We start from the raw sequence: 22,968 nt of genomic DNA, 5'->3' as shown, positions 1-22,968 counted from the left end.
AGTTACCTTGCTGGGCTGTCCTGGACGTTTAGCGGTGCTAAGGAAGTGTTGGTGCTATAAAGTGGTTTGTAGGTGTAACGTGGACATCCCTGTTTATTTGGGGGTCAGGGCATAGAGGGTAGGGAGTGTGGGTGCCTTAGAAACAGGTGTATAAAAGAATAATTCTCGATTCTTGTAACATGTGGTGATTTCTGAACGGATGCTGTGACCTGCTGTCACACCGCTGTGTCAGGCAAATAAATGTTTCCTACTGTCCGTGCTAGACCTTGAAATTGGAGTTGCTGTATGGTCTTTAAAAGTTGCTCATCCCTCTTAGTGTTTCTCTGGTTAATTAGTAGTTGGTGTTCTCAAACTTGTCAACACACCTACAACTTTCCATCCGGGCAGGCTCAGTCAGGATTAACAGCTCGTGTTGCAAGTTGGTGTAAGCCGGAGCAGCCCAGAGAGTGTTGCAGGGATACTTTTCTCCTTCAGAGCAAAGTTACTTTGCTTTTGACACTGCATGTGTTAAATTATGGGGACTGAAAGCCACAGTCTGTGCTCAGGGGCAGCATGGAAGATTTCGCTTCCCTCTGTAGAGCTGGGCAGTGGATTTTGGCTTTGTGTAGAAGTTGGAGGAACTCACCTGCGCAGGGGATGGTGGAGATGAATATTTACATGGTAGCAGATGGCAGGGAAGAAAATGCATTGTTTTGTGGATAACTTGTATGAAATTGATTCTGTGTAAACACAGATTTGGTGCTGCTGTATGTTGTTTGGCCTTTCTGTTTACTTCAGAGCCAGAGTTACTCACCTTGGTACACAGAGTGATGATTAGATTGTCAGAGTTCAGTGTGGGAAGGAGCACTGACTCCTGCAGCAGTTGTAACACCTGACCCGCTCCTGAGCGAAGAGGGCAGATGTACCCAGCTCACGGAGCGGATGTTCTTGTGCTGTGTTTTGACCACGGGATCGCAACTTAATACAAAGCAACAACATTAGAAATCCCAATGCTAGAATACTCAACCTTCAAAATCCCATTAAATGTCTTTTATTTAGTTTCGTGGCTTCAGCGGGAGAGGGTCTGTTGTGTGGTGACGTTCTTTAAATGAAATGTGAAGAGCTGGACAAGCTTAATGAGACTACTTCAGAAGTTAAATTATATTCAAGTTGGAGCATGCGGTTGTATCTATCAGATGGGTTAAAGCCTTTGTGAAGTATAGACAAGGCACTCTATAAGCTACGTGTTTAAACTTTCCACGTAATCTGCTCTCCAGATCTCACAGGCCAGGCTGACTTCACTATTGCCTGTTATAACAGTTACTTTTTTTTGATGCCTTTCCAGGAGCTGACAAGTAATGATTATCTTCTAACTGAATTAGCATTAAAAGTAACTTTTCTACTCTTTTTCTAGTGAAACGTGATGTCCAGGAAAATGATGAAGAAGCGGTGCAAGTCAAAGAGCAGAGCATCCTGGAACTGGGGTCGCTTTTGGCCAAGACTGGGCAGGCAGAAGGTGAGCCTGAAATAAGTAATTGAGGTAACCGGTAAGAGATATGTACGTATTTAGTCATCTTATTTAATGGGATAGAAGCAAAAGCAGTTTTTGGCAGGAAATGTTCTCTTGGAGACAGGACAGAAACTAAAAATACTAGATAAAAAAGATAAAATACTAATCTCGTGTTACTTGTCCCGGTATTCCAAAAGATTGCCAATGTGTTGGACAGTTTAGGTTATGTCCCTTTGACGTGTGGCCATTTTAGTACAAGTGACTAAAGTTTTGTTAAGTTATGTTTGAGATGAGAAGTTTCTCTTGATTTGTTTTTAATAATCTCGGAGCCTTGTTTCAAGTTGGAAAGCTTGTCCCAAAAAGTCCTTTCTCACCAGCAGCTTCCTTCTCAATGAATTGATTTATCTACTGAAACATTACATCAGAAAATCCTTGCCCAGCTCCACACAAGAGCAAGACTTGACAGTCCTTCTATTGTGAACGTGTGAAAGGACAGAAATGGAGTGAAGTTCTCTATTCAACGATTTTTGATTTGAATCTGTTCGTGTCATCTATTTCCTGGAAAGCTGAAGGCAGTGTGTTATTTTGTACTCAGCAATTTGGTTTTGTTTCTTTTGCTGAAGAATGCTCTTACCTTTCCTGGAGCACTTCAAGCATTTTAGGAGCTGAAATGCCATGTGAAATGTTTTCTGCTTTTAACAGTCTGAAACTGTTTGGGAAAAATAGCCCAGCAGAAGGTTTAATCAAACTGAAATTTGACTGGGACACCAGATGTAATGTTAGAGTAGTTCATGGAAAGCAGTATGAGGTCTCCGATAGCAGCTGATCAAGATCACAGTTTTATATTTATTCTGAAATGCACACTTGGTGTCCTACTGTCCAGTCTTTGTAAACATCTGTTTTGACTTGGCCATTTAACTGACCTACCCATATCTACGTATGTTTGAGCGTTCTGGATGCTGATTCCACTGTGATTTGCAATTGGAACAGAGCTTGTGACAAAGTTGTGTCCAGCACTGCTTTAAGTGCCAGTAATCTGGGGTGCTATTCATCTCGCCTAACATCCACATCTGATTTCCTAGTGTGGACTGCTTTTATAGGCAGTGGAGAAAAATAAGCCCTTCCAGCACACGATTCATCTCTTCCTACACTAAGAATTTAGAGCAGGACAAATGGAACCTGTTGTACAAGTGCCTGCTTCTCTAATTGAATATTAAAGGAGCTCAAGTCAATTAACTCAGGTATAGGTGTCTGTGTTGTTTGGGTGCCCTTTGCACTCTGATGTTTGCTTCTGTAGAGATAACTAAACATGGCTTTGCTTCTGCACAAAGGAGGATGTGTGTGTTTGGGCTAAAAAGGGGGAAATCATCAGAAGAGTCTCTTCAAGTAAATGTGTGGACGTGCTGCTGGTGTGCAGGAGCCTGAGAGAAGAGTTGTTAGGTGTGTGATGGCCTCCTTACCGCTGCAGAACTTGGAGGAGTTTTGAGTTTAAGCCAAAGTCTTACACGAATGTAAAGAACTTCAGCCTACTCTCAGAGAGTAGCTAGCTGATGATTTTTTGTTGTTTGTGGTTTTTTTTTTTTTAAGGGGAAGGCTGAGTGATTGAAGATTGCAGCGTTAACTCATCAAAACCAGATTAATGAAGGAGCAAATGTGGAATGTGTTTGAAATGTATTAAAGGGAACACTAAACTCTGTTCTGAATAGAAGAAAATGAATGTGGCAACATTAAGAAGCCAGTTGTGTATGAGTAGATTGGAGTGAGATCACCAGGTTGCGCTTTCTGGAGATGTGTGGTGAGAGCTGGAGGATGAAGGAAGGGGATACCACAGCTTAGAGATGTGCTTGTCCTGTGAGAAAGACTCTGTCACCTTCCCTTTCTGTCTGCTTTCTAGGCTGAAGTAGACTAGTAGGAGTGACAAGCAGTCAGGGGCAGCAGCATCTTCACCAGGTACAACTGTTCACAAAGACGCTAGCACCAAGCAGACGCACGGATCTTTGTATCCAAGGAGTGTGAATCTGGTGCTGCTTAACCTGACAAGGAAATTACTGAGCCTGTGCAGTTTCTGGCCCGAATAAAGGAGCTCGCGTCATTGTGGCTTTTACTGCACACATTTTAGTTGTAGCTAGTGGAATTTCTTTGACAGATTTGAGGTGCTGCAGTGGCTTGTTGGCTACTTTCAGGCGATAACTTCCCAGAGATGAAAGGGTCTGTGAGCTGCAGCCCAGGGAAGAAATGAGCTGCAGTTTGGTGGGGCTTGAAAGTTACAACTGCTGCGCCGCTGACTGGCTGAGAATGTAAAATGAACCTGTAGTTTTTAGAGGACTAAGCTCTATCAACCTACAGCCTTTGTTTAAAAAAAAAATGACAGTAATACAAATGGCCCTCTTTAAAATGAGCTGCAGTTTGGTGGGGCTTGAAAGTTACAACTGCTGCGCCGCTGACTGGCTGAGAATGTAAAATGAACCTGTAGTTTTTAGAGGACTAAGCTCTATCAACCTACATCCTTTAAAAAAAAAAATGACAGTAATACAAATGACCCTCTTTATCTGCTTGATAGAGATTAAGGATTGAACTGGTAGATTAATTACTTTTTTTTTAGGACAGCTCTAGATTTTTATAGCATTACTTAAAACTACAGGATTGGAACAACTCAGGTTCAGAAATTCAGGTACGTGGCATGTTAGCTTGTGGAAGCACTTTTTCTGAGGATAAGCGGAGATGTCATTTTGCAGAGCTGCTGCTCATCACTTCTACAGAGCTGTCAATCACACCCCTTTACCAAGCATTGCATTTACTTAAAAAAAAAAAATCCTTAAAATAGTTGACAGTTACATTGGTAGGAAAGAGAAATTTCTATGGGAACTTTGAGCTTGCACGTCTAAATGTGTAGTTTGCAAAATGTACAGATACATTCTAACTGTTGACTTCAGATCTGCTTTCTAGTGAATTCTTGGGTGGCTGTTGAGCAAGTCAATGGAAAGATAAGTGCTGCAGTATGTTTCACGTGATTTTTTCCTTTTTCCTTCTAAAGTTCCTTCCTTGTGCAGAAGAGTATGTTGTGCTCTAAAAGCGTCATTCAGTTGGTCCTGAGCAGCTTGTGTAATGCCACGATGCACAGTAGCAAGAGTGGTACCTTGTAGTAGTTGAGAGTTGATGAATCTCGGCGAGAGTCTCGCTGCCTTGATAAGACAGCCTGGAAAACCGACAAATTCTTAGTTACAGAGCTCAAAGCTAAGGATACAGCGCTGTGACCTGATGAGAAGCAGACTTGTTCCCTGTGTTAATTGTGATATTTTCAAGTGCTTGTGTTAATTGCATGAGGGAGGAGCACTAGAACCAGCTTCTGGGTAATTCTGGCTTTAGTCCCGCTTCTCTTCTGAGCCCAAGAAGGTGAGCTGGAGCCCACCTTTCTCAGCTGACATGGCGATGAGGGATGCTTGAGCGTGGCTCTGCACGAAGCTGATGTGTTGGAAGCAGCTGTCTGTTGCTGTTGTGGTAGTTTGTTTACTGTATGTGAAACCAAAGTGTTTGATTAAAATGATTGAGATTTGCATCCGTGAGTGGTACTGCAGATTGAATGGTCCTCAGAATGAAGGCGGCACAGGTAAAGTCATCGTCTGCGACGGGGCAGTAGGAGACAGTTCCTTGTTCAGTAAAAGCTGTGTGCTCATTGAAACTGTCAATCAGCGGGGCTCAATTTTAGATATGAAAGTAGCTGTACCTCAATTCTAGAAAATACCTGCCCATTTATTCTCAGACAGAAAGTAAAACTTTTATGAAATCTTAGGCATGGCAGTCATAGCGTCTTGTTTTGTGCCCTGTACAAAGTCCAAGTAGTTCATTGTAGAAAGAGTCACCGTTTGTTGCACTGCTGTTTGGAAAATAAGGGTCCTCTGAGGATTCGGGGCACGCTTGAGAGAAGTTTCATTTGTTCTAGAACTGCACTTACAGATGTATAAAATGTCAGTACCTCACCACAAGCAATTGGATTGCAACACACTGGGAGTTCTTCTTAACAGTGTAAGAAGTTGTATCAGACTTGATTAAACTTTTAAAGTAAATAGGCTGAAAAAGTAAAAAATATAAGGATTAGTTTTGAGATATTATTAAGATGTTCTTATAACAATTCCCTTGCATTACTGCTAAATGAAATATGAAACCTTGTTGTCAAGAAGGTTTATTGGAATCCTCCCAAACTAAAATTCTGCTGAGGCTCTTTCGTATACTAATTGAAATAAAATTAGATTAGTCTGTTATTTTAGTTTTGATTCTGATACCACTTTGGTATAGAGATTTCTGAAGTACTCATTACAGGTTTTGTTTTGGGTTGTGTGCTTTCTTTTTTTTTTTTCTAACTATCAAATGTTGGAAGCATGGTAGTACGAGATCTAGCTGATGTTTGGGTGAGATTTAAAATTCTGGGGCAAATAAGCTGTCATTTCAGTGTACGACCCCGCTAGTTTGAGTCAGCCCTGAACCCTGCACTGGCACGGTGCTAATCTGCTGGAAGTATCATCTTCCCCGACTGTAAACAGACATCGCTGCAGCCTGGCCCGATGCCGTGTGTTGTTTATCGCAGGAGAAGACCTCTACCTTGTGCTGTGCGATTTCAACACGTAACTCCCTTCTGCTTCCGTGCACGCCGAGTCCTGAAACTGCTGTGACGTTGACTGCTGCGTTCCTCTGCTCTGTAGGAATGACATTTTCAGTGTATTTCTTCATAAAGAAAGACTTTTGCCTTTGTGAGCTTGAGACTAGCTTTATAACTGTAAACTAGTAAGGAGACTAGTAAGAGTAGAAAGAGAAGTCTAGTTAAGGTAAGATCTAATTAGGTAATGTGGGTAGTTGAAGTGTTAAGAGATGTCATTTTTTTTCAGCGGTGGAGCGTGGGGTGTATCTGACTTCCTAAGGCTGGCGAGATATGGCAGATTAAAATGTCAAATTGTTAGTTAATAAAAAACATACTATAAACTCCATTGCCTATTTTATAGAAAAATCTCAAAGCATTTAGCAGATGCTTACATTTTTAAAAGGTGCCTGAGGCAAGTGTAGTTACAAATGGTGTTATAATTGGACAAACTGAAGAAACGGGAAAGGTACGCTGTGCGGGTAAGACTGGAGCCCAACAGTCAGCTTTGCCAGTCCCTGTCTTTACTGCAAGGTGTTCCTTCAGGTGATGTTTATCGCTCTTTTCCTGTAAATGATGTTGAGAGGCTGCTTATGAAATGGTTGGCGTAATAAATACTGCTGTGTATAGACGTGTCAGGTACTCCAGCTGCGGCGTAACTCTTGGCTGTCTGGTTGTATTTCACGATTTGTTTTTTCTGTATGCAGAGCTGGGAGGACTTCTGAAGTATGTTCGACCTTTCTTGAACTCCATCAGCAAAGCAAAGGCAGCCCGCTTAGTCCGATCTCTGCTTGATCTATTCCTTGATATGGAGGCAGCAACAGGACAGGAGGTGAGATTTACATTTCAACAATAGTCTGTTCCTCAAAAGCCTGTAATGCCATTATCTGACCTAGTTTGCTTCACACTGAAGAATTATTCATGTCAGGAAATATTCATTTAATGCATTTGGATATATTCTATTAATAAAACATTAGATAATTTAATTCATGCATAACCACATTTTCCTGCAAGCTGTGTCCTGCTGCAGGGTAGGAGTAACTCTCACCCGGGGCACTTTTCTTGGATTTGTGTTGCTTACTGTTAGATGCACAGCATTAGTGGTATTTTGGTGTGTGATTAGTGTTCGGGATACGAGAGGTGAGAGGTGCTACACCTGTTCTAGGGAGCTTGGTCTAGTGGAAAGGTAGGGGCAGTGTGTGATGGCACAGAGCTAGAGGAGTGAGTGTTGAAGGTCTGTTCTGGAGTCGGTGGGATTAGAAGGTGAGTATTACTTAGCATCTTTCATTTGGAGACATGAAGGTGCATTGCATGAGGACATGGTGTGATGGGTGTCTTACTCTGCAGAGGGTTTCTGAGACATGAAAGTTACTCCTGAAGTGAGAGTAGAAAATGTTTTGCACTACCAAGTGTAAACTATTTCCAGTAGATGAGATTCTCCACTAGAAAACCCATTCATTCTAGGATAGCCCCCAGTTAGGAGTTACTCCATTCTCATTAGCTCCCTAGAATACACTTGGTTTTGCGTGGTGTATTTATTTTTTTTTTTGTCCATGTGACTTGTTGGTTATTTGGGAGTGGAAGAAGGACAGGAGCAACTTGTAAATGATGAGGAGCCACTTAGAAGCGGTGCTGACCTGTTGCACTGGCGCACCAAAGCAGTTAAATGGAAAGAGGAGGCAGGGAGGGTCTGAGCAACAGGTTAAGGACAAAGCCCATGTAACACTACCCAAAGTGACTGACAAATTACAGTCTAGAAGAGGTTCTGCCATGTTGAGAGGCAAGTGGCATACTCGTTAGCCAAATTAGCACAGAAGTCTTATCTTTTAGTTCAGGTAACCTAGCAAATGTTCTTTGTTTGCTGTTCCGTTCTTGTGGCTTGTACATCACGCTGCCATTAACGGTGACAGAATCTTTTGCCCCTTTTCTTTAACGGAAGAGATTAAGGGAAGCGAGGTGGGATGTGCAGGTGAGAAGGGAACCCCTAAAAGCATCAGGAGAAAATGAGTGGCTTCAGACTTTTTCTAAAGGTAACTTGATGTAAACGACGATACTTGGATGCAGTCCCAAAAAGTGGCATTTTATGGCAGGGGAAGAACTTGGAGTAACAGGGATGGAAATATGGCCCGGTTAGTCAAAATACTCACTTTCAAGCATATTCAGAAGCCAAACCCCAAACCTCAAGGAATTATGACACCTAACCTGTGAGGTTCTTGATGCAGTAATCCTGAATACTTTCAGTGCCTCAGAAATGTTCAGAGGGACGTTTGCTTCCTCACTGTAACGTATATTAAGAAGACTCCCAGGAGTCCAGTAAAGCAATGAAATTAGAGATTTCTCCGGCTCCTAATGCTCCAGCTATCACTGTGCAATAAATTGAAACTTCCTAATGGCTTTTCATAAAATGTCCTCATTTAATAAGCAGTAACGAAGAGCCGACAGGTCCTGCAGTGTAGTACAGCTACAAAGGTGATCCAGAAAGAAGTGCAACCCAGAGATTTTGGGAAGAGCCATTCCTGAGCCTAGCACCGTAGGATGACTTGTTACCTGTTATTGACCAGTACTAAATCGATGCCCTCTTCTAATTGAAGTGGAACATGCCTGCTTTATTGATCAAGGGAATCTCAGCAGTCTTCAAAATCTGAGAAGGCACTGAGTTCCTTTGCTCTGCTTTGAAGCAATAGGTAAAACATCCAGTGTTGCTGACTGACTGGCTCCTGGCACCTGGCTTGGTTGTAAATAGTGGAGCCCGGTACCTCTGTTGCTTTATGCTGCTAAAGGACACTCATAGTCTGACATATTTAGACCCTAAAACACGTGCACTTTATTTTCCTTTCTTTCTAGAGCAATTGAAACTACAGTTCTTTCTATGGCTAAATGAAATGGTGCAAAACACGCTGGAAGGGACCTCGAAGTCTTTTAGTTCATCCCTTGCCCTAAGGCAAAGTCAGTTCTCATGTACCCAGATGTTTTTATTTCAAACAAAACCACAGCTGTTTAAGAAATGCTATTAGGATTTCAGCAGTAATTTTTACCAGTGAAACTTTGGAAGCCAAATCTTTATTTTCTTGTTCTAGTGTGGGAGGATTATCCCTGCTGGTCAGAAAAAGTTACTGGAAGCCAAATGCATTAGAAAAGGAATCGAAGAAGGTGGTCTTTTGGGTTTTTTTTTGTGACGGCTAAAGCTTAAACTAAACCTTACTTTGCCTTCTGAACTTTTACTTTCTCTTGCAACATGTATTATAAGTAGTATAGTACTGTGAATGTTGTTACAAAGTGCAGGAAGTTAATCTAGCAAATAGAATATGAAAATAAGTAGTGCAATTTAACTGTCCTGTATAATTTTGTGCAACATTTCTGTGAGTTTAAACTCTGGTATCAACATGATGCAGCCTGAGGCTAAAGTGTGTTGTGTGTGGTTACCAGGGAGTCCTTGCTGAAGAGAAACCTCTTAACCTTGCACTGTTGAGCTGCAGTTCTCATCAATGATGAGCTACGCTTTACCATGGTAGTATTAAAGGTGTCGTTCAAAGGCATTTGGGGTAGGCGCTAATGATGAAGGCTAATCTCCAGGTTTGTTTTAAAGTAAAGCTAATTTGATGTTTAGCAATGCTGCTGTTCAGACAGGAATGACTTATTTCCTTAAACTACATTGTGGAGATTCAGGCTTTGTTGTATTTTTGTTGCTTTGTAGGAAGTGATTGAACCATACTGCTGTTTTAAACAGGGGCAGCAGAAGGCTTTACAAATTTCTTTCTGCTCCCTTTAAGGTTGACCTGTGTTTAGAGTGTATTGAATGGGCCAAATCAGAGAAGAGGACTTTCCTACGCCAGGCTCTGGAGGTATGTTACGTTGTGGATCCCAAATGTGTGTAATAACGTCTTCCCTCCGTCGGATTGAATACCTATAAAAGTAGGGAATTTATAGTGTGTTGTCTAGATCTTTGGATGTGTAATGGACGGGCGATAGTGATGACGCTAAAGTTAGTGACTTTTCTTGAATAGACAGGATTTTACCCATTGTGTTTAAACTAACCAATCTTCCAAGTGGTAGATCTTGCAGAATTGGACCCTATGATATAATTAATACAAACTAACTTAGTGACATCTCTGCAGCTAAGAATATAAAGTTTCATTTTTACAAAACAAATCTGTACTTCCTTTCTCTGGCTTTCCTCACAGCAGTTCCTTTTCTGTTCCCCAGGCGAGGCTGGTCTCCTTGTACTTCGATACCAAGAGGTACCAAGAAGCACTGCAACTAGGTGAGTCTCCCGCTAGGTGGTGGTAGGAGATCTTTGCTTTAAAATTAGTGAGGGAAATGATGAGCTACGTCATGTTCTTTGATAAGTTTTCTAGGACTTGGGCATTAATTTCTCGGTGCTGTACCAGATCGGCACATCTTTTACTATAGCTTGGTGATAAAAGCTTTGAGAGATCTCTTTGTTCTCGCCATTTATTCATTTTGAATAATCTTGGAAGCAAAGAGGAGCTATATTCAGTTGAAGGCCATCAGGTTTGGGTCCTGCTGGAACATACATGGCATGCTGCTGTGGTCAGAGAGGCTGAAGGGAAGAACCAGCTTTTTTCAGTTTGCTGGAATACAGCCTCAATAAAAGCAGTAGTAATGCTAGGAAATGGCAAACCTCTGAGGATGTAATTAGACAAGCTCTTGTGAAGTGGTCTAAAGGCTTTAAGAATTTGCTTCTGCACCACCTGAGATATGGTAATTAACCATGTGAACTCTCCTACTCTGCTACAAAGCAGAGTGAAGCAGGTCATCTTACACGGCCCAGCTCCCTTCGGTGCTTTTCAAATGCTCATTTTGCAAATGACTGCAGTAATGTAAGATGAGGTTTAAGCTGGCTAAAGGGTATTTGTGCAGACTGCTCTGCCGGCTCAGCACGTGGGTACGAGCAGGGCTGCGGGATGACTGCACTGACACAGACAGAAGTGCTCACTTGGGCGGTGGTGATGCCTCACCAGGGACCCGTAACTTCTTAAACAGTGTGGTGACAAGAGCATGTGTCATGTCCAGAGTCACCTGGGTGACTTGTATCTGATCAGAATATCAAATTATGTTAAGTGCTCTGATACATGGAATTCAGTATCAAGTTAGAATTAGTTTGCATATGGATATGTAATGAACTCAGGTTTAAACTGATCAGAGTCCACACTCCAAAGCTATGCTTAATTAATTTAATCACTTGGATGATGGTGGTACAACTGAGGGAGTTGTGAAGCCCTGTGCCTATGGGACAGCCTCTCTGAAAGCTCCGTGGAGATGTCAGCTTTGTGTGCTAGCATTTCTATGTGGCTGGCCAAGACATGGTTGTGTCTGTGGCCACAGGGAGTAGGTGCAAGCGGAGAGTGTCTGCGGGATGTTTCTAGGGAGAGTCTGTTCTCTTCCACGTGGTTGTGCAGTTTTCAGCTTCTGAGCATAGCAAGGGAGGATGAGGTTCTCATCTCTACTTGCCCTTAGTTAGCTCTTCAGTTTGTCGCGGGGGGGAAAGAAGGGGAAAAGTTTCCTCTAAGGCTGGCTCTTTCTGTCCTCACAAGGCTTTAATGTGACAGTTTATGTAGGCATTTCTTAGGCTGTCCGTTCCTACATCCTAAATTTGATCTGTAGATGTCTTGTGCTTAAAACATTCCTTCCTCATCCCATATTCTTAGCAGTTGCTTGAAAATCCTCAGGTCTCACCCTAGGGGAATGATGCAGGAAGGGGCAGTACTTCAGGTCTGCTCGGAGCTTGGAATGTGGGTGGTAAATCATACTGTCATCTGGGGAAGGGGTACCAGAGTGACAATCTGAACTGCACAACCCAACCTTGACTTTCTGCTGAGTGTCTGCTGCCTGCAATGAGGTGGCAGAGACAGGCTGTCCACATACCTGAGTACTCTCACCGCTCTCTTCCGCCTCTAACACAAAACTGATTCGTTCTCCAGCTGTGGACTGACACTGACTCACTATTATTTCCTCTCCTTTGTTTCTTCTTGGAAGAACAGGTTGTGTAAGCCTAGCCTCCCTTCCTAAAAGCCAGTACTGCTGTGGTGGAAGAAAGGTGTCATCTGGAGAGACTTGGTTTATGTAGTTGTTGATAACAGATGCAGAGCAGGTTACAAAGGTTCTTGTTCTTCCCCGCTGCTAGGCTCCCAGCTTCTTCGGGAATTGAAAAAGATGGACGACAAGGCATTGCTGGTGGAAGTGCAGCTGTTAGAAAGTAAGACTTACCATGCCCTGAGCAATCTGCCAAAAGCGAGAGCAGCCTTAACCTCTGCACGGACTACAGCCAACGCGATCTACTGTCCACCTAAGCTGCAAGCAGCGTTAGACATGCAGTCAGGTAAAGCCCTTCAGGAGAAGGGGAAGGTCTGGGACTCGTCATGATGCATCAGTTGACTGATTTGTTCTTTCCTGAATGAATCATAGAAAATGATGCTAGGTGGGACCTCCAAGATACCTACAAGTCTGCCCAGCTGCCTCAAGGCAGGATCAGCTATAATTACATTGTTCCTGACACATGTTTTTTCAGCCTGTTTTTGAACACCCCCAGTGGTGAAGGGTCCGTAACCTCCCTAGACACTACAGCATTTACACCATGTTAGTACAACTGTAGTGTTCTTCCTGACCTAATTTGCAGGCACTTCCCTGAAAGTGCCTCAAACTTGTCTTTCTTCACATGTCCTCTTAAGAGAAGGCATGGATCATCTTCTGATAGAGATAAGGTAAAGGGAGGCACAGAAGGAAAGGATTCCCTTTACTGAAGTACCAGATTGTACAAATTTGGGCAACCACATTGTTCTGTCCTCTTCCAGTCACATTCAGAATTAACTCTGATGCTTCCCTGTTTGTTCCCTCAACAGGTATTATCCATGCAGCAGAAGAGAAGGACTGGAAAACAGCCTATTCATATTTTTACGAGGCATTTGAGGGATACGATTCAATTGACAGCTCAAAAGCCATCACTGCGTTGAAATACATGTTGCTGTGCAAAATCATGCTGAACATGTACGTGGCAAATGGTTCCGTGAAGAACATTTTCTACATTTAAATGGGAAAAGCTTTTTATTTGGAAGGCTCTAAACTAATGAAAGAACTCAAGCAGACAAGCTTGCTGTTTGTCTTTATTTATGACCTGATCAATGCTTCTGATAGTGTTACTTGAATTATAGTAATTTGCTATCAGGTTGGAATTTTTGAGACATACTTAGATTTAAGCTGATGGTGTTGTTGAATAAATGCTCTCTTCCCTTCCCTCCCCTCTCTAGCCCAGAAGATGTGCAAGCATTAGTGAGTGGAAAGCTTGCTCTGCGGTATGCAGGAAGACAGGTATAGAAACTTAATCCTTTCTGTCTTCCTATTATCTCTGAGAATATTGTGTTACTCTCTTTGCAAAATACTTTGGTCTTTTCATACCAAAATACCCTTCACTTCTGAGTGTCCTGAATGAGATCCAGAACTGATTAAATTACCATAAGTTATTACCATAAGTCAGTTGCCTTCAAAGGGAATACAGTGATTTTCACAACCTGAGAATCTGGCCTGCTTGCTTTATTTTCTGTTTTTCTCCTCCCTGCTTTCTCCATGAGCTACTAAATGCCTAATGCCGTAAGGTACTCATGGCTCAACCCTCACCAACAGCTCTGCAGCCGTGGAGTTGATGTATTTAAATCAGAGTTATTCATTGTTTTTACTTGTGTTGTAGCAAGTCCTGGAAATCCATTCATGGCAGTGTGGCTGAGCAGCTTGAGACCTAGATGACTGTAAGGTGGAAGCCAAGCAGCTGGGGCGTTGTTAAATCAACTGTTTATTCTAAAATGTTGACTTGCCAGTCTGTGAATGCCACCCCCGTATTAAATCCAGGAATGCTTATATAAAGTACAGGGCCAAAAGCCAAGACCTGCCAGGGTCTGAGCCAGGCTTACACGCCGATGCCCTCAGTAGCTTTGGTCAGGCAGCACTTACTTTGACGCAGGAGCTAATACTCACCTACCTCACAGAGGATTGGAGAAGCTATTTAGTAGAGGAGGTCAGTGAGCGAACGTGCGTAGAAGAATCTGAAGTAGGGATATCCCTGCATTATCCGTGCTGGATCACGAAGGGCAGCCCTGGTCCTGCTTCATTCCCTACCCTCAAGTAGCAGCTTGGTTTGAGGCTCCTTTTTGGAGCATGAGGGCAGTGTACTGTGGAGGAAATCTCAGCTGTTCCCTGCCCTGTCCTCCTGAGACAGCAGGGATCATAAGTTCCTGCAGCAGCTGTGGAAACTGAGATTAGGGAGCAGAGAGAAAGTGAGCAGCCTTGGGGACAGCTCAGGGGGAGAGATGGGAGCAGAAGCCTGGACCTTGTGCACCAGAGCCACCGGGCTGTCCTGCTTGTCTCGTGCACTTGTGCCTCTCACCGCTGGGAAACTGTTCTTCTAGTGGTGTTACTATTCTGTTCAGTATAAATAGGGTAGTTTGGTTGTGGCTGAGTCTTACTGCTTGCTTTCAGCAACTGTGGGCTAGACAAGAAACGTTTTTTGATGCTGTCCGTGATAGGGTATCCGTAGGACTTCTGCTGTGCTGCTGTTGCTCAGCAGAGGCAGTGTGGCACACGGAAGGGGAGAAACGCAGCTTTAAGGGCTGAAAACAGCCATATTCATTAACCAAGTGACAAAATGTGCACTTTCCTTAAAAAATTGTATCAAACTTGCTTCCAACCTGCAACCTGATAGGAACTGCAGCTGATATTCTCAAACCTTGCAAAACTTGACTTCTTTGTTTCTGTGAAGCTGATTTCATGCTGGGTCCTGCAGCTGTTGTGCGTGTTCTCCTTCTTAGCAGCTGCTCTTACTCTGCCTGTGTGGAAGTAACACTGATGTGGCTTTGTAGCAAAAGGAACATTCCCACTTTGCTGCTTAAGCATGCTTTCATATTCTGCACAGTTGGCATAATAACAGTGAGAGAGGAGAATCCAGAAAAATAACCTACTCTCGTTTTCTTTCTCTGCAGACAGAGGCATTAAAATGTGTGGCACAGGCCAGTAAGAACCGATCGCTGGCAGATTTTGAAAAGGTGAGTCAGGAGACACAAAATAGGGCCTGGCTGGATAAAACATTTTGTTTTGGGAAGTTGTAGGAGCTGCTACATCTCACAGCAAGGAACCACAAAAGCATTCATAGCAAGCAACAGTGCATCAAGCAAATACCCCACAATAATCAGCCGGTTTGGTTTTTGCAGCATGGGGAGTAGTAGCTTGCTTGAAACTAGTTTTCTCCTTTTTTCTTTTTTCCTTTTTCTTAATTTTTTTTGGTGAGTGAACTCAGAGGCAGTTTCCTGAACTTTTGTTGCTGTTCACTGGGATGTGTATCTTCCTAAAATATTTCCTGGCTTCAGCCTGAACACCGCAGAGATAAGCGAGGATTCCCGTGTCAGGGAATAATCCCGTCATGCTGTCTCCTGAGTATAAACCAGAGATTCTGGCTTGCTAAGCTCCAGCAGTGTAAAGATGAAAGATGCTTGCTTGCATGGTGCTTGAAAGGCTGCTAGGCTGTCATGACCTCCTGGCTTTTTAGCTAAGTTATGGGATTGGATTAACCACTGATACTTTGCTGGGCAGGGAGGGAAGACTATTTCATACTCAGAGGGCCTTGAGGACGGGAGACCTGTTGCTGCTTGAATTATTTGTTCCCACCGTGTCTTCCGCAGGCTCTGACAGACTATAAGGTGGAGCTCAGGGACGACCCCATCATAAACACTCACTTGGCTAAGCTCTATGATAACTTATTGGAACAGAATCTGATCAGAGTCATCGAACCCTTTTCCAGAGTACAGGTAAATGTTTCCAGCAAGCACACCCATGTGCTGATACCTCTGTCCTCTGCTGTTGGTGGGTGAGGGACTTCTTCCCACGCAGAATACTTCTTATTCAGAGCTGCTCAGCACTTCCAGAGCTCAGGGTTCATCACATTCAGCTGAGAAATGATAAGGAGGGGGCTGAGGGGAAACTCTGGAAAACCACGTTCCAGAGTCATTGCCCTTTCCACCTGTTTAATTTACACACACTGAAAGGTGGACATGCATTTAACACTGAAGGTAACAGTGTTTGGCATTGAGGGGCTCTGACAGGGTGGGGGTAAACCTGCAGTAATCTTGGAGAAGAAATGTTATTTCATGTTTTCAGAGTGAAATGGCTTTAGGTGTCTTGTCCATCTTCAGTTAAAATTGGCTGTGAAATCTGAAGGACATGAAGCTGCAAAGCAGAGAAACCCATTGGAGATTTTTAGGCTGGAGCATTTACAGGTCCTTGAGCTGTTCCGTGGAAGAGCCCCATACCTCTGTGTTGTGCGTCGGAAGTGCAGCTAAAGATTTACTTAACTCTATTGGTCTCTCTTCTTATAGATTGAACACATATCCAGCCTGATCAAGCTCTCAAAGGTAAGAACATCACTGGAAATCAGTGGCACATCATAAGAGGGCAAAGGAATTGAGGTCAAATGGTATTTGCCACTGGGAAAGAAACGTAGGCTATTAAGTCTGACAGATCAGCTCCACAGGATTTACAGGCAAATAACATTCTTGGGAACTTAACTTTAAGACGGACAGTTTCCAGGAGGCATCGGACTGGCTTCCCCTGTGCTAGGCTTTGCTGTAACTTTCCTTCACATGGGTTTTACTCGCTGTGTTAACACTTGCCTTTTATTGGAGATGGATTTTCCTCTGCTGTAGTAACAGCTCGTGTCGTGACCAGCTCAGTCTTCCCTGTTGACCTGCATTTAATCCTCGTGAGCATGCCCAGAGGAATCTTTTCTTCGACCCTTAAGATACAGGATCCAGCTAATCACTTTGAAGTTTCATTAGGGATGCATATGTCATATTGACTATTGCAATAACTGCTTTACAGATAATCCCAACCAGATTAAATTTTAGGAAAATCTGCTGTAGTCCCAGCTAGTTGCATCCCAAAGTGCTTTTGTCCTGTATTGGCATTAAGGCCAGAGGTTTGGAAGCGTACTGAGCTCAGCCTTTACGATCGTTACATCATCCATCTTCCTTTCCTATCTGTGCAGCCTTTTCTTAGACTAGTCCTTGGTGTTTAACACGTACTTAATAGTTTGAGTAAAAGCTGAACTGCAGTTGTTTCGTCTCTACATCTGTGTGTGTTCCGTTCAAAGAGCAGAGAGGAGCTGACTCCTCTTCTCCTCCTTGACCTACCAAGGTCAGCTTGGTACCGAGTGGCTTAAATGAAGCTCGACCAACACCTGCCTAAATACTTGCTGAACTGAGCTAGAACGCTCCAGATCCCCTCATGAGTAATGCCTGTATAAGATGACAGATACACCATCTTCTGTGGAACAAGAGGGCAAGACATCCTGGTGCTCTCGTCATTAAAAGCTACTGCTTAATTTCCTATGTCATTTAAAGCATATGGTAGCGTCAAAGCAGTGTGCAAGGAGATCTGTCCTGACATCATGTTCAGTGATAAAATTGCTGCTTTTAAGCAGTGCTTATGTCCCACCAGGGTTGTTGAGTGTTGAGTAGTAAAATTCACATTTCCTGATGTAGTTCCAGGAGACTTTTAATCTTTCTGCTTCAATTTCAGGCTGAGGTAGAAAGGAAACTGTCACAGATGATCTTGGACAAGAAATTTCACGGTGAGTCTCTGCATCCTTCAGTCTTGACTGCCTTGCCGCCCAAGGCCAGGTTGTGTGTAAGCAAGCTGTGGGCAGACTCCTCTTTATCACTGCACCCTTGAACCCCAAGTGTACTCCTTACACTGCTCTGTTTCAGATAGCAGATGCGCAGTGTAACAGGCGCTATGGGAAGAGTAGTGAGCGGTGGGTTTATTTGTTACTCTCTCTGTTGTCATGAAGGCTGTTCCTATTGCTCCATCTGCCTTCGTTAAGCTTGGGGCTTAATTTCTCACAAATCAGAAACTGCTCTTAAGTCTGTACTTGCTGCGACTGCATCCCAGGACAGTTACGAGACGCACTGGTGGGCTAACTAGCAAAGATGTCCTCTTCTGCCTTGGAGCTTACTGGAGAATGTGGTCACCTTCCCTGACTGATTTGTGGCAGGAGCATTTTGTGCGTTGGTGGGGTACACCCATGCAGCTGAACTGATGGGTTTGGGTTTGTTTGGGAGCACAGGAGGCTGCTTCTCTAACAAGCCCTCCGGGAAACAGCTCTGTTCTCATTTACGTTGTCCCTAGTGTCAGTTTAGAAAGCTGTCTTGATCTAGCTGAGCAAGATGAATGGCTAAAAGAAGTATATTGGTTAGAGGATAGCTCAAAAAAAATATAATTATAAAATGGCTTTTTGTTTTTTTTTGCCTTGCTCCAGCGTTGTGCTGAGCCATCCTGCTGGGTGCAGGGGCCTCGAGGAGGAAGGTAGCGGTTAGGGAATATGCAGGCATAAGCATCCCCTGGATGTCTTCTCAGGCCCCTCTATGGTTGGTTTTTTTTTTTTTTTCCTCTGGGTAAGCTACTGCTAATGCAGTCCAGACAAAAATCAACCAGCCAGTCCAATACAACACGTGAGCCTCTTCCAAACCCAACACAGCTGACGGGCCATTTGCTGGGTAGATCCCTAAGTTCCTGCTGTCTGGAAGATGAGATTTGTCAAGTGTTACACTGGTAACCGCAGCTTTGTGTCTGCAGGCATCCTTGACCAAGGCGAGGGAGTCCTGATCATCTTCGACGAACCCCCCGTAGACAAAACTTATGAAGCTGCCCTCGAGACTATTCAGAATATGAGTAAAGTAGTGGATTCGCTCTACAACAAAGCCAAGAAGCTAACATAGGTGAGTGGAGGCAGGAGTCGGAGGTCACAGCTGCTCCGGACCTTTTGCTCCTCGCAGGCCAAGGTGCAGTTTGTGTCCTTGAGGCTTGTTTTCTCACCTCTCGATTGACGTGGCTCTGTTTTCTTTTTGCAGAGTTGAATTTGCTAGCTGTCATTTGGAGAGTGTGTGTGACAGGAGAGTGAAACCTTTGGGAAAATGTTAGGAGACTTTTTTTTTTCTTTGTTCTACTTTTCGCTCGGAAAGTTTTTAAACTTCCTCATCCAGTGCATCTTGTATTCCATACGATGCGTGTTCCAGTTTCCATGTAATCTTTACTGGCCGAACTTTGTATCGGGGGGGGGGGAATATTGTTTAAACAAAGAGGGTATTCTAAATAAAAGGAAAAAGGCTTACACTACCTAAACATGTGCTTTCCACTTCCTGAGGGATGGCAAAGAGTTAAGCAGGGACAAAGTTTTACCAGTAGGTGCCCAAAACAAGTTTGTTTCATCTCTCCCTCTGCTCTGAAATCTGAGACTTACTGGCAGTGTATAAGCAGCCAAGTTTCTTCCATTTGTACTGAACTAAAAAAAAAAACCAAAACCCGACCCAAAATGTACAGTCTGCTGGCTTATTTTTAAATCTTAAAGGCCTCAGATCCCCTCGAAAGCAGCTCCACAATGATTTTCCTGAAGGCTTTCGCACCCGAGGAACCTGCTTCAGAACTGTCATTGTGCTGCGCTAGCCCAGACCCGCCCTGTGCAGCCAAAATCCTCAAGATGGCTGCAGCCACTGTTTAGACCATTAGGCCAGTTTCTAATAAAGGGAACAGCGCAGGTTTCCCCTGGAGGCCTGTATTGCATGCTATTGTTTTAAAATAGATTAGATTTTAAATGTTTTCTCCTTCCCCCCGCACCTGCATTGGTAGGAAGAACAGGTGAGCAGGCGTTCCCCGAGTCCTTGCCTCCCTGCGGGAGCCAAACCTCATCCGGCAGGGAGGCGAGCCGCTGCCCTGAGCGCTGATCAGACTGTCATTATTTACCTCTGCTGCTTTAGTGTTTCTTTTTTCTTTCTTTTTTTTTTTATTTTTTTTATTTTTCAACATCCGATGTGAGACAGCTTGGCCCTTCTGGAATAACCTAGTGCAGCACTCGCTGGGGAGCTTCCTCGTTCTTGTTCCAAAGTCATATATGTGTGGGGTGGAGCACGGTGTATTCCAGCATGTTTCATTTTATGGTGAGGTTACGAGCCTAGGTTTTAATGCCATTTGGGCAGTGTAAGCTTCTGCATCTCTGTCCTGCTAATCTTTATTTTTTTCCTTTCCCCTCTGTCTCTCTTCCTCTCTCCCTCTCCACGTTTTTCTTACAAAATTTATATTTTGTAAAAGGATTCTGTTTTTATCAGGAAATATTTTGCCTTCACACTGAATCTTAGACTGGCTGATTTTTCTGCTTTCTGTTCACATTTTAACCTCTCTGACACTTTTTTTTTTTATTTCCATCTCATCCAGTCAGTCACTGTTTGGGTTTTTGGCACCATCAATATCAAATGTACAAACGGTTCTTGCTAACCAACACCAGGTATATCTGATGTTCAGATGAGTTCCAATAAAATAATTTTTTTTTCAAAAAAATCTGTCTCCTGTCTTCAGCTGCCGAGGCAGATAGCGAGCGTGTTTGGCGCGGTTTCTCTCTTCGCTTAGGGAAGGGTGGCTCGCAACGCAAGCAGCGCGCCTCCTCGGAGCTCATGAAAGCATCGTCGGTGGTGATATTTCTGAGACACGGAATGTGAGGGACCATGTTTCAAGCAGCGTCACTAAAGATTTGTAGATCGTGACCTGTTCCTGGTACAGCAAGTTTGAGTTCTACCAGATGAAGTTACATCATTATTATTATTATTATGATGGTGAAAAATGAATTACTCTGACCTCTTGCATCTCCAGCCTTTCTTGGGAATGCCCTAATGCTGTAGCGGAGAGTCTCACGTTGCGTACACCACCGTGCATAGATTCCTCTTGAGGCTAGAGAGGGGTTTTTAGGATGTAATTGAACTGATACAACATCTTTAATTTTCATGTCTGAAACTCATGTGTCTCAACACCACCTGGTCGAGGTGGTGCAGGTCTTTTGGAAAGAAGCCTGGTCTCATAGGCAGAAAAACGTGAAGGACTCGACTCCTGCTCTGTGACGGATGCACTTGACCCCGTAACCAAACCAGGCTCCAAAGGAGGCAAAGGCCTGAGCCGTAGCTGGGCTGAGAGCTCCCCTACAAAACCCACGAAGGAACGGAGTGACGCAGCGAGCATCGACGAGCTTGGAACACCGACCATGCCATTAACGCACAAAGCGCGGGTGGCCTTTCAAGACTCATTTATCAAGGAAGGAAGAAAGTTGTGGGTGTGAGGAGTCTCACACATACTTTTCCTATTGTATGCAATTTGACTTTATCCCAGGAATAGGACAGCCACGTGGAGCCTGCACGGCAGCATGCCTGCGTGGTGCTGATCTTGCCTTGAGCTGTGACGCCTCTCGAGGCTCGAGATTCCTTATCTGTCTAGGACTGAGAGATCCTTCCTTACGCAGGGCAGAGAGACCCTTTACGCACCCCAGATCCTCGGTAAGTGACTGATAGCATGCTGAATTAATAGTAATGAAATATTAGTATTCCATATAGTTACTCAGTTATTACAAACTTTGCATATATAATTCTTCAGACATAAACCGTTGACCAGGTCGGGGACTAAGTCGGGATCTAGCCGCAGCTAGACTCCTCTCTCAGGAGTTTAGAAAGCAAGGGGGTCCACTCTGAACCTTGTGACTCGACAAGAGGGTCTCCCTTATCCCTCGTGCGTCTCCAGTCTCTGTGTAAATCCTTCCAGCTCCGTTCTAACTCTTTTCCTTTGCATGTTTCTTCCATGCAGTGAGTAGTAGCGTGAACCTTGCCATCGAACTTTAAGTTGCGCTTTTGCAACATCACATTGAAACCACTTTTGCTGATAGCTCTGATGGTGATTCTTTAAGTGATCCCAGCCACTCATTGGCGTAGTCAGCAGGGTCTTAAATCGGGATCTGCGACATGCTCTTGCACATGGCCTGGATTGCAGGGGAAGTGCATTTCTAGTTTTCTTAATAGGTTTTTTGAACTCTAAATAGCTTGTAAGATGTTTCCCAAAAGCAGCTCTGGCCAGTTCACCGTAATGCCACTTCAGTGGTGTTTTCCCCCGGGGATGCTTAGCTGTGGACGTGATTTGCCGAATTAGGTTGGTCATTGTAGGTGAATAAGGGGAAATTCATTCCTGGAAGCGGAGCTGAAGCCGATGTGTGCAGCGGTGATGGTCGCACGCAAAGTGCTGAGGTGGAGAAAGGGGGAGATGGCTGTGAAGTCCTGCATGTCCTTGGCGAGAACGCTGTCCAGCTCCCTCCGAGGGGACAGAATTGGTCCTGACCCGGTGGGTGACAGCCCGGAGGGAGCAGCCAAACCCCTGTGCTGGAGGCTGAGGAGACCCGACCAGGAATCAGGACGATGCAGCAGGTCTGTGGTGACGCCGGCTCCGAGGTGGCTTGGCTGCCTTGCTTGGGGTCAAGGAGGTTTAATTGCACGTTAGTCACTCAAACCGCCTGCGGAGAGCCAGGATTTTCCGAGGCGTCTGAGCGCCTGCCTTCCACCTCCAAGTGTATTAAAATTAGGGCCAAAAAAGCTCAAGTGGTAGGGCTTCTTGTTAAACCCTTTTGGCTTAAACTTCAAAAGGCTTAACTTCGAAAGGAGACTTTTGCACAAAGGCGAGTTTCGTGCTGCTTGGGTCCGTATAATATTTTTTAAGGGACAAAGGGCTTGCTCAGTAAGAGCAGCGCCACTCGGCCTGGGCTGGCGTGGTCCCTTTCGGATCGTTAGGCAGGAAAGGCTCTAAAGCTGTGACGAGGATAGATGAAGAGGAGACCTTTTGACCACCCTTAAAAAACTGGCAGCCACACCAGGTTGGATGCACTTTGAAGAACAGGCGGGTTTTTGGGTGCTTTGGGACAGGGATCAGGATAACACACGGGGACAGACAGGTTTTCAAGCCCTGCTCCGTGTTTCAAACCTCTGTGTCCCGC

General features: G+C 44.1%; 1 protein-coding gene across 1 annotated transcript; it reads left to right on the top strand.

Annotated features, from left to right (window-relative positions):
• Positions 1-921: 921 nt before the first annotated feature.
• On the top strand, positions 922-19,298 carry PSMD11 (proteasome (prosome, macropain) 26S subunit, non-ATPase, 11). The gene is given in 15 exon segments (XM_009697422.1): positions 922-964; positions 967-1,065; positions 1,394-1,495; positions 6,827-6,951; positions 9,890-9,961; positions 10,323-10,380; positions 12,265-12,459; positions 12,980-13,124; positions 13,385-13,445; positions 15,107-15,169; positions 15,803-15,928; positions 16,496-16,531; positions 17,697-17,748; positions 18,753-18,895; positions 19,028-19,298. Coding segments are annotated over 14 exon segments (1,320 nt in total). The 3' UTR covers positions 19,028-19,298.
• Positions 19,299-22,968: the final 3,670 nt, after the last annotated feature.

This window comes from Cariama cristata, unplaced genomic scaffold (assembly GCF_000690535.1).
Source record: "Cariama cristata isolate BGI_N322 unplaced genomic scaffold, ASM69053v1 scaffold16743, whole genome shotgun sequence".
NCBI classification, from domain to species: Eukaryota; Metazoa; Chordata; class Aves; order Cariamiformes; family Cariamidae; genus Cariama; species Cariama cristata.
Note: the sequence above shows the minus strand (reverse complement) of the source record. Positions and strands in the feature narration are given on the sequence as shown.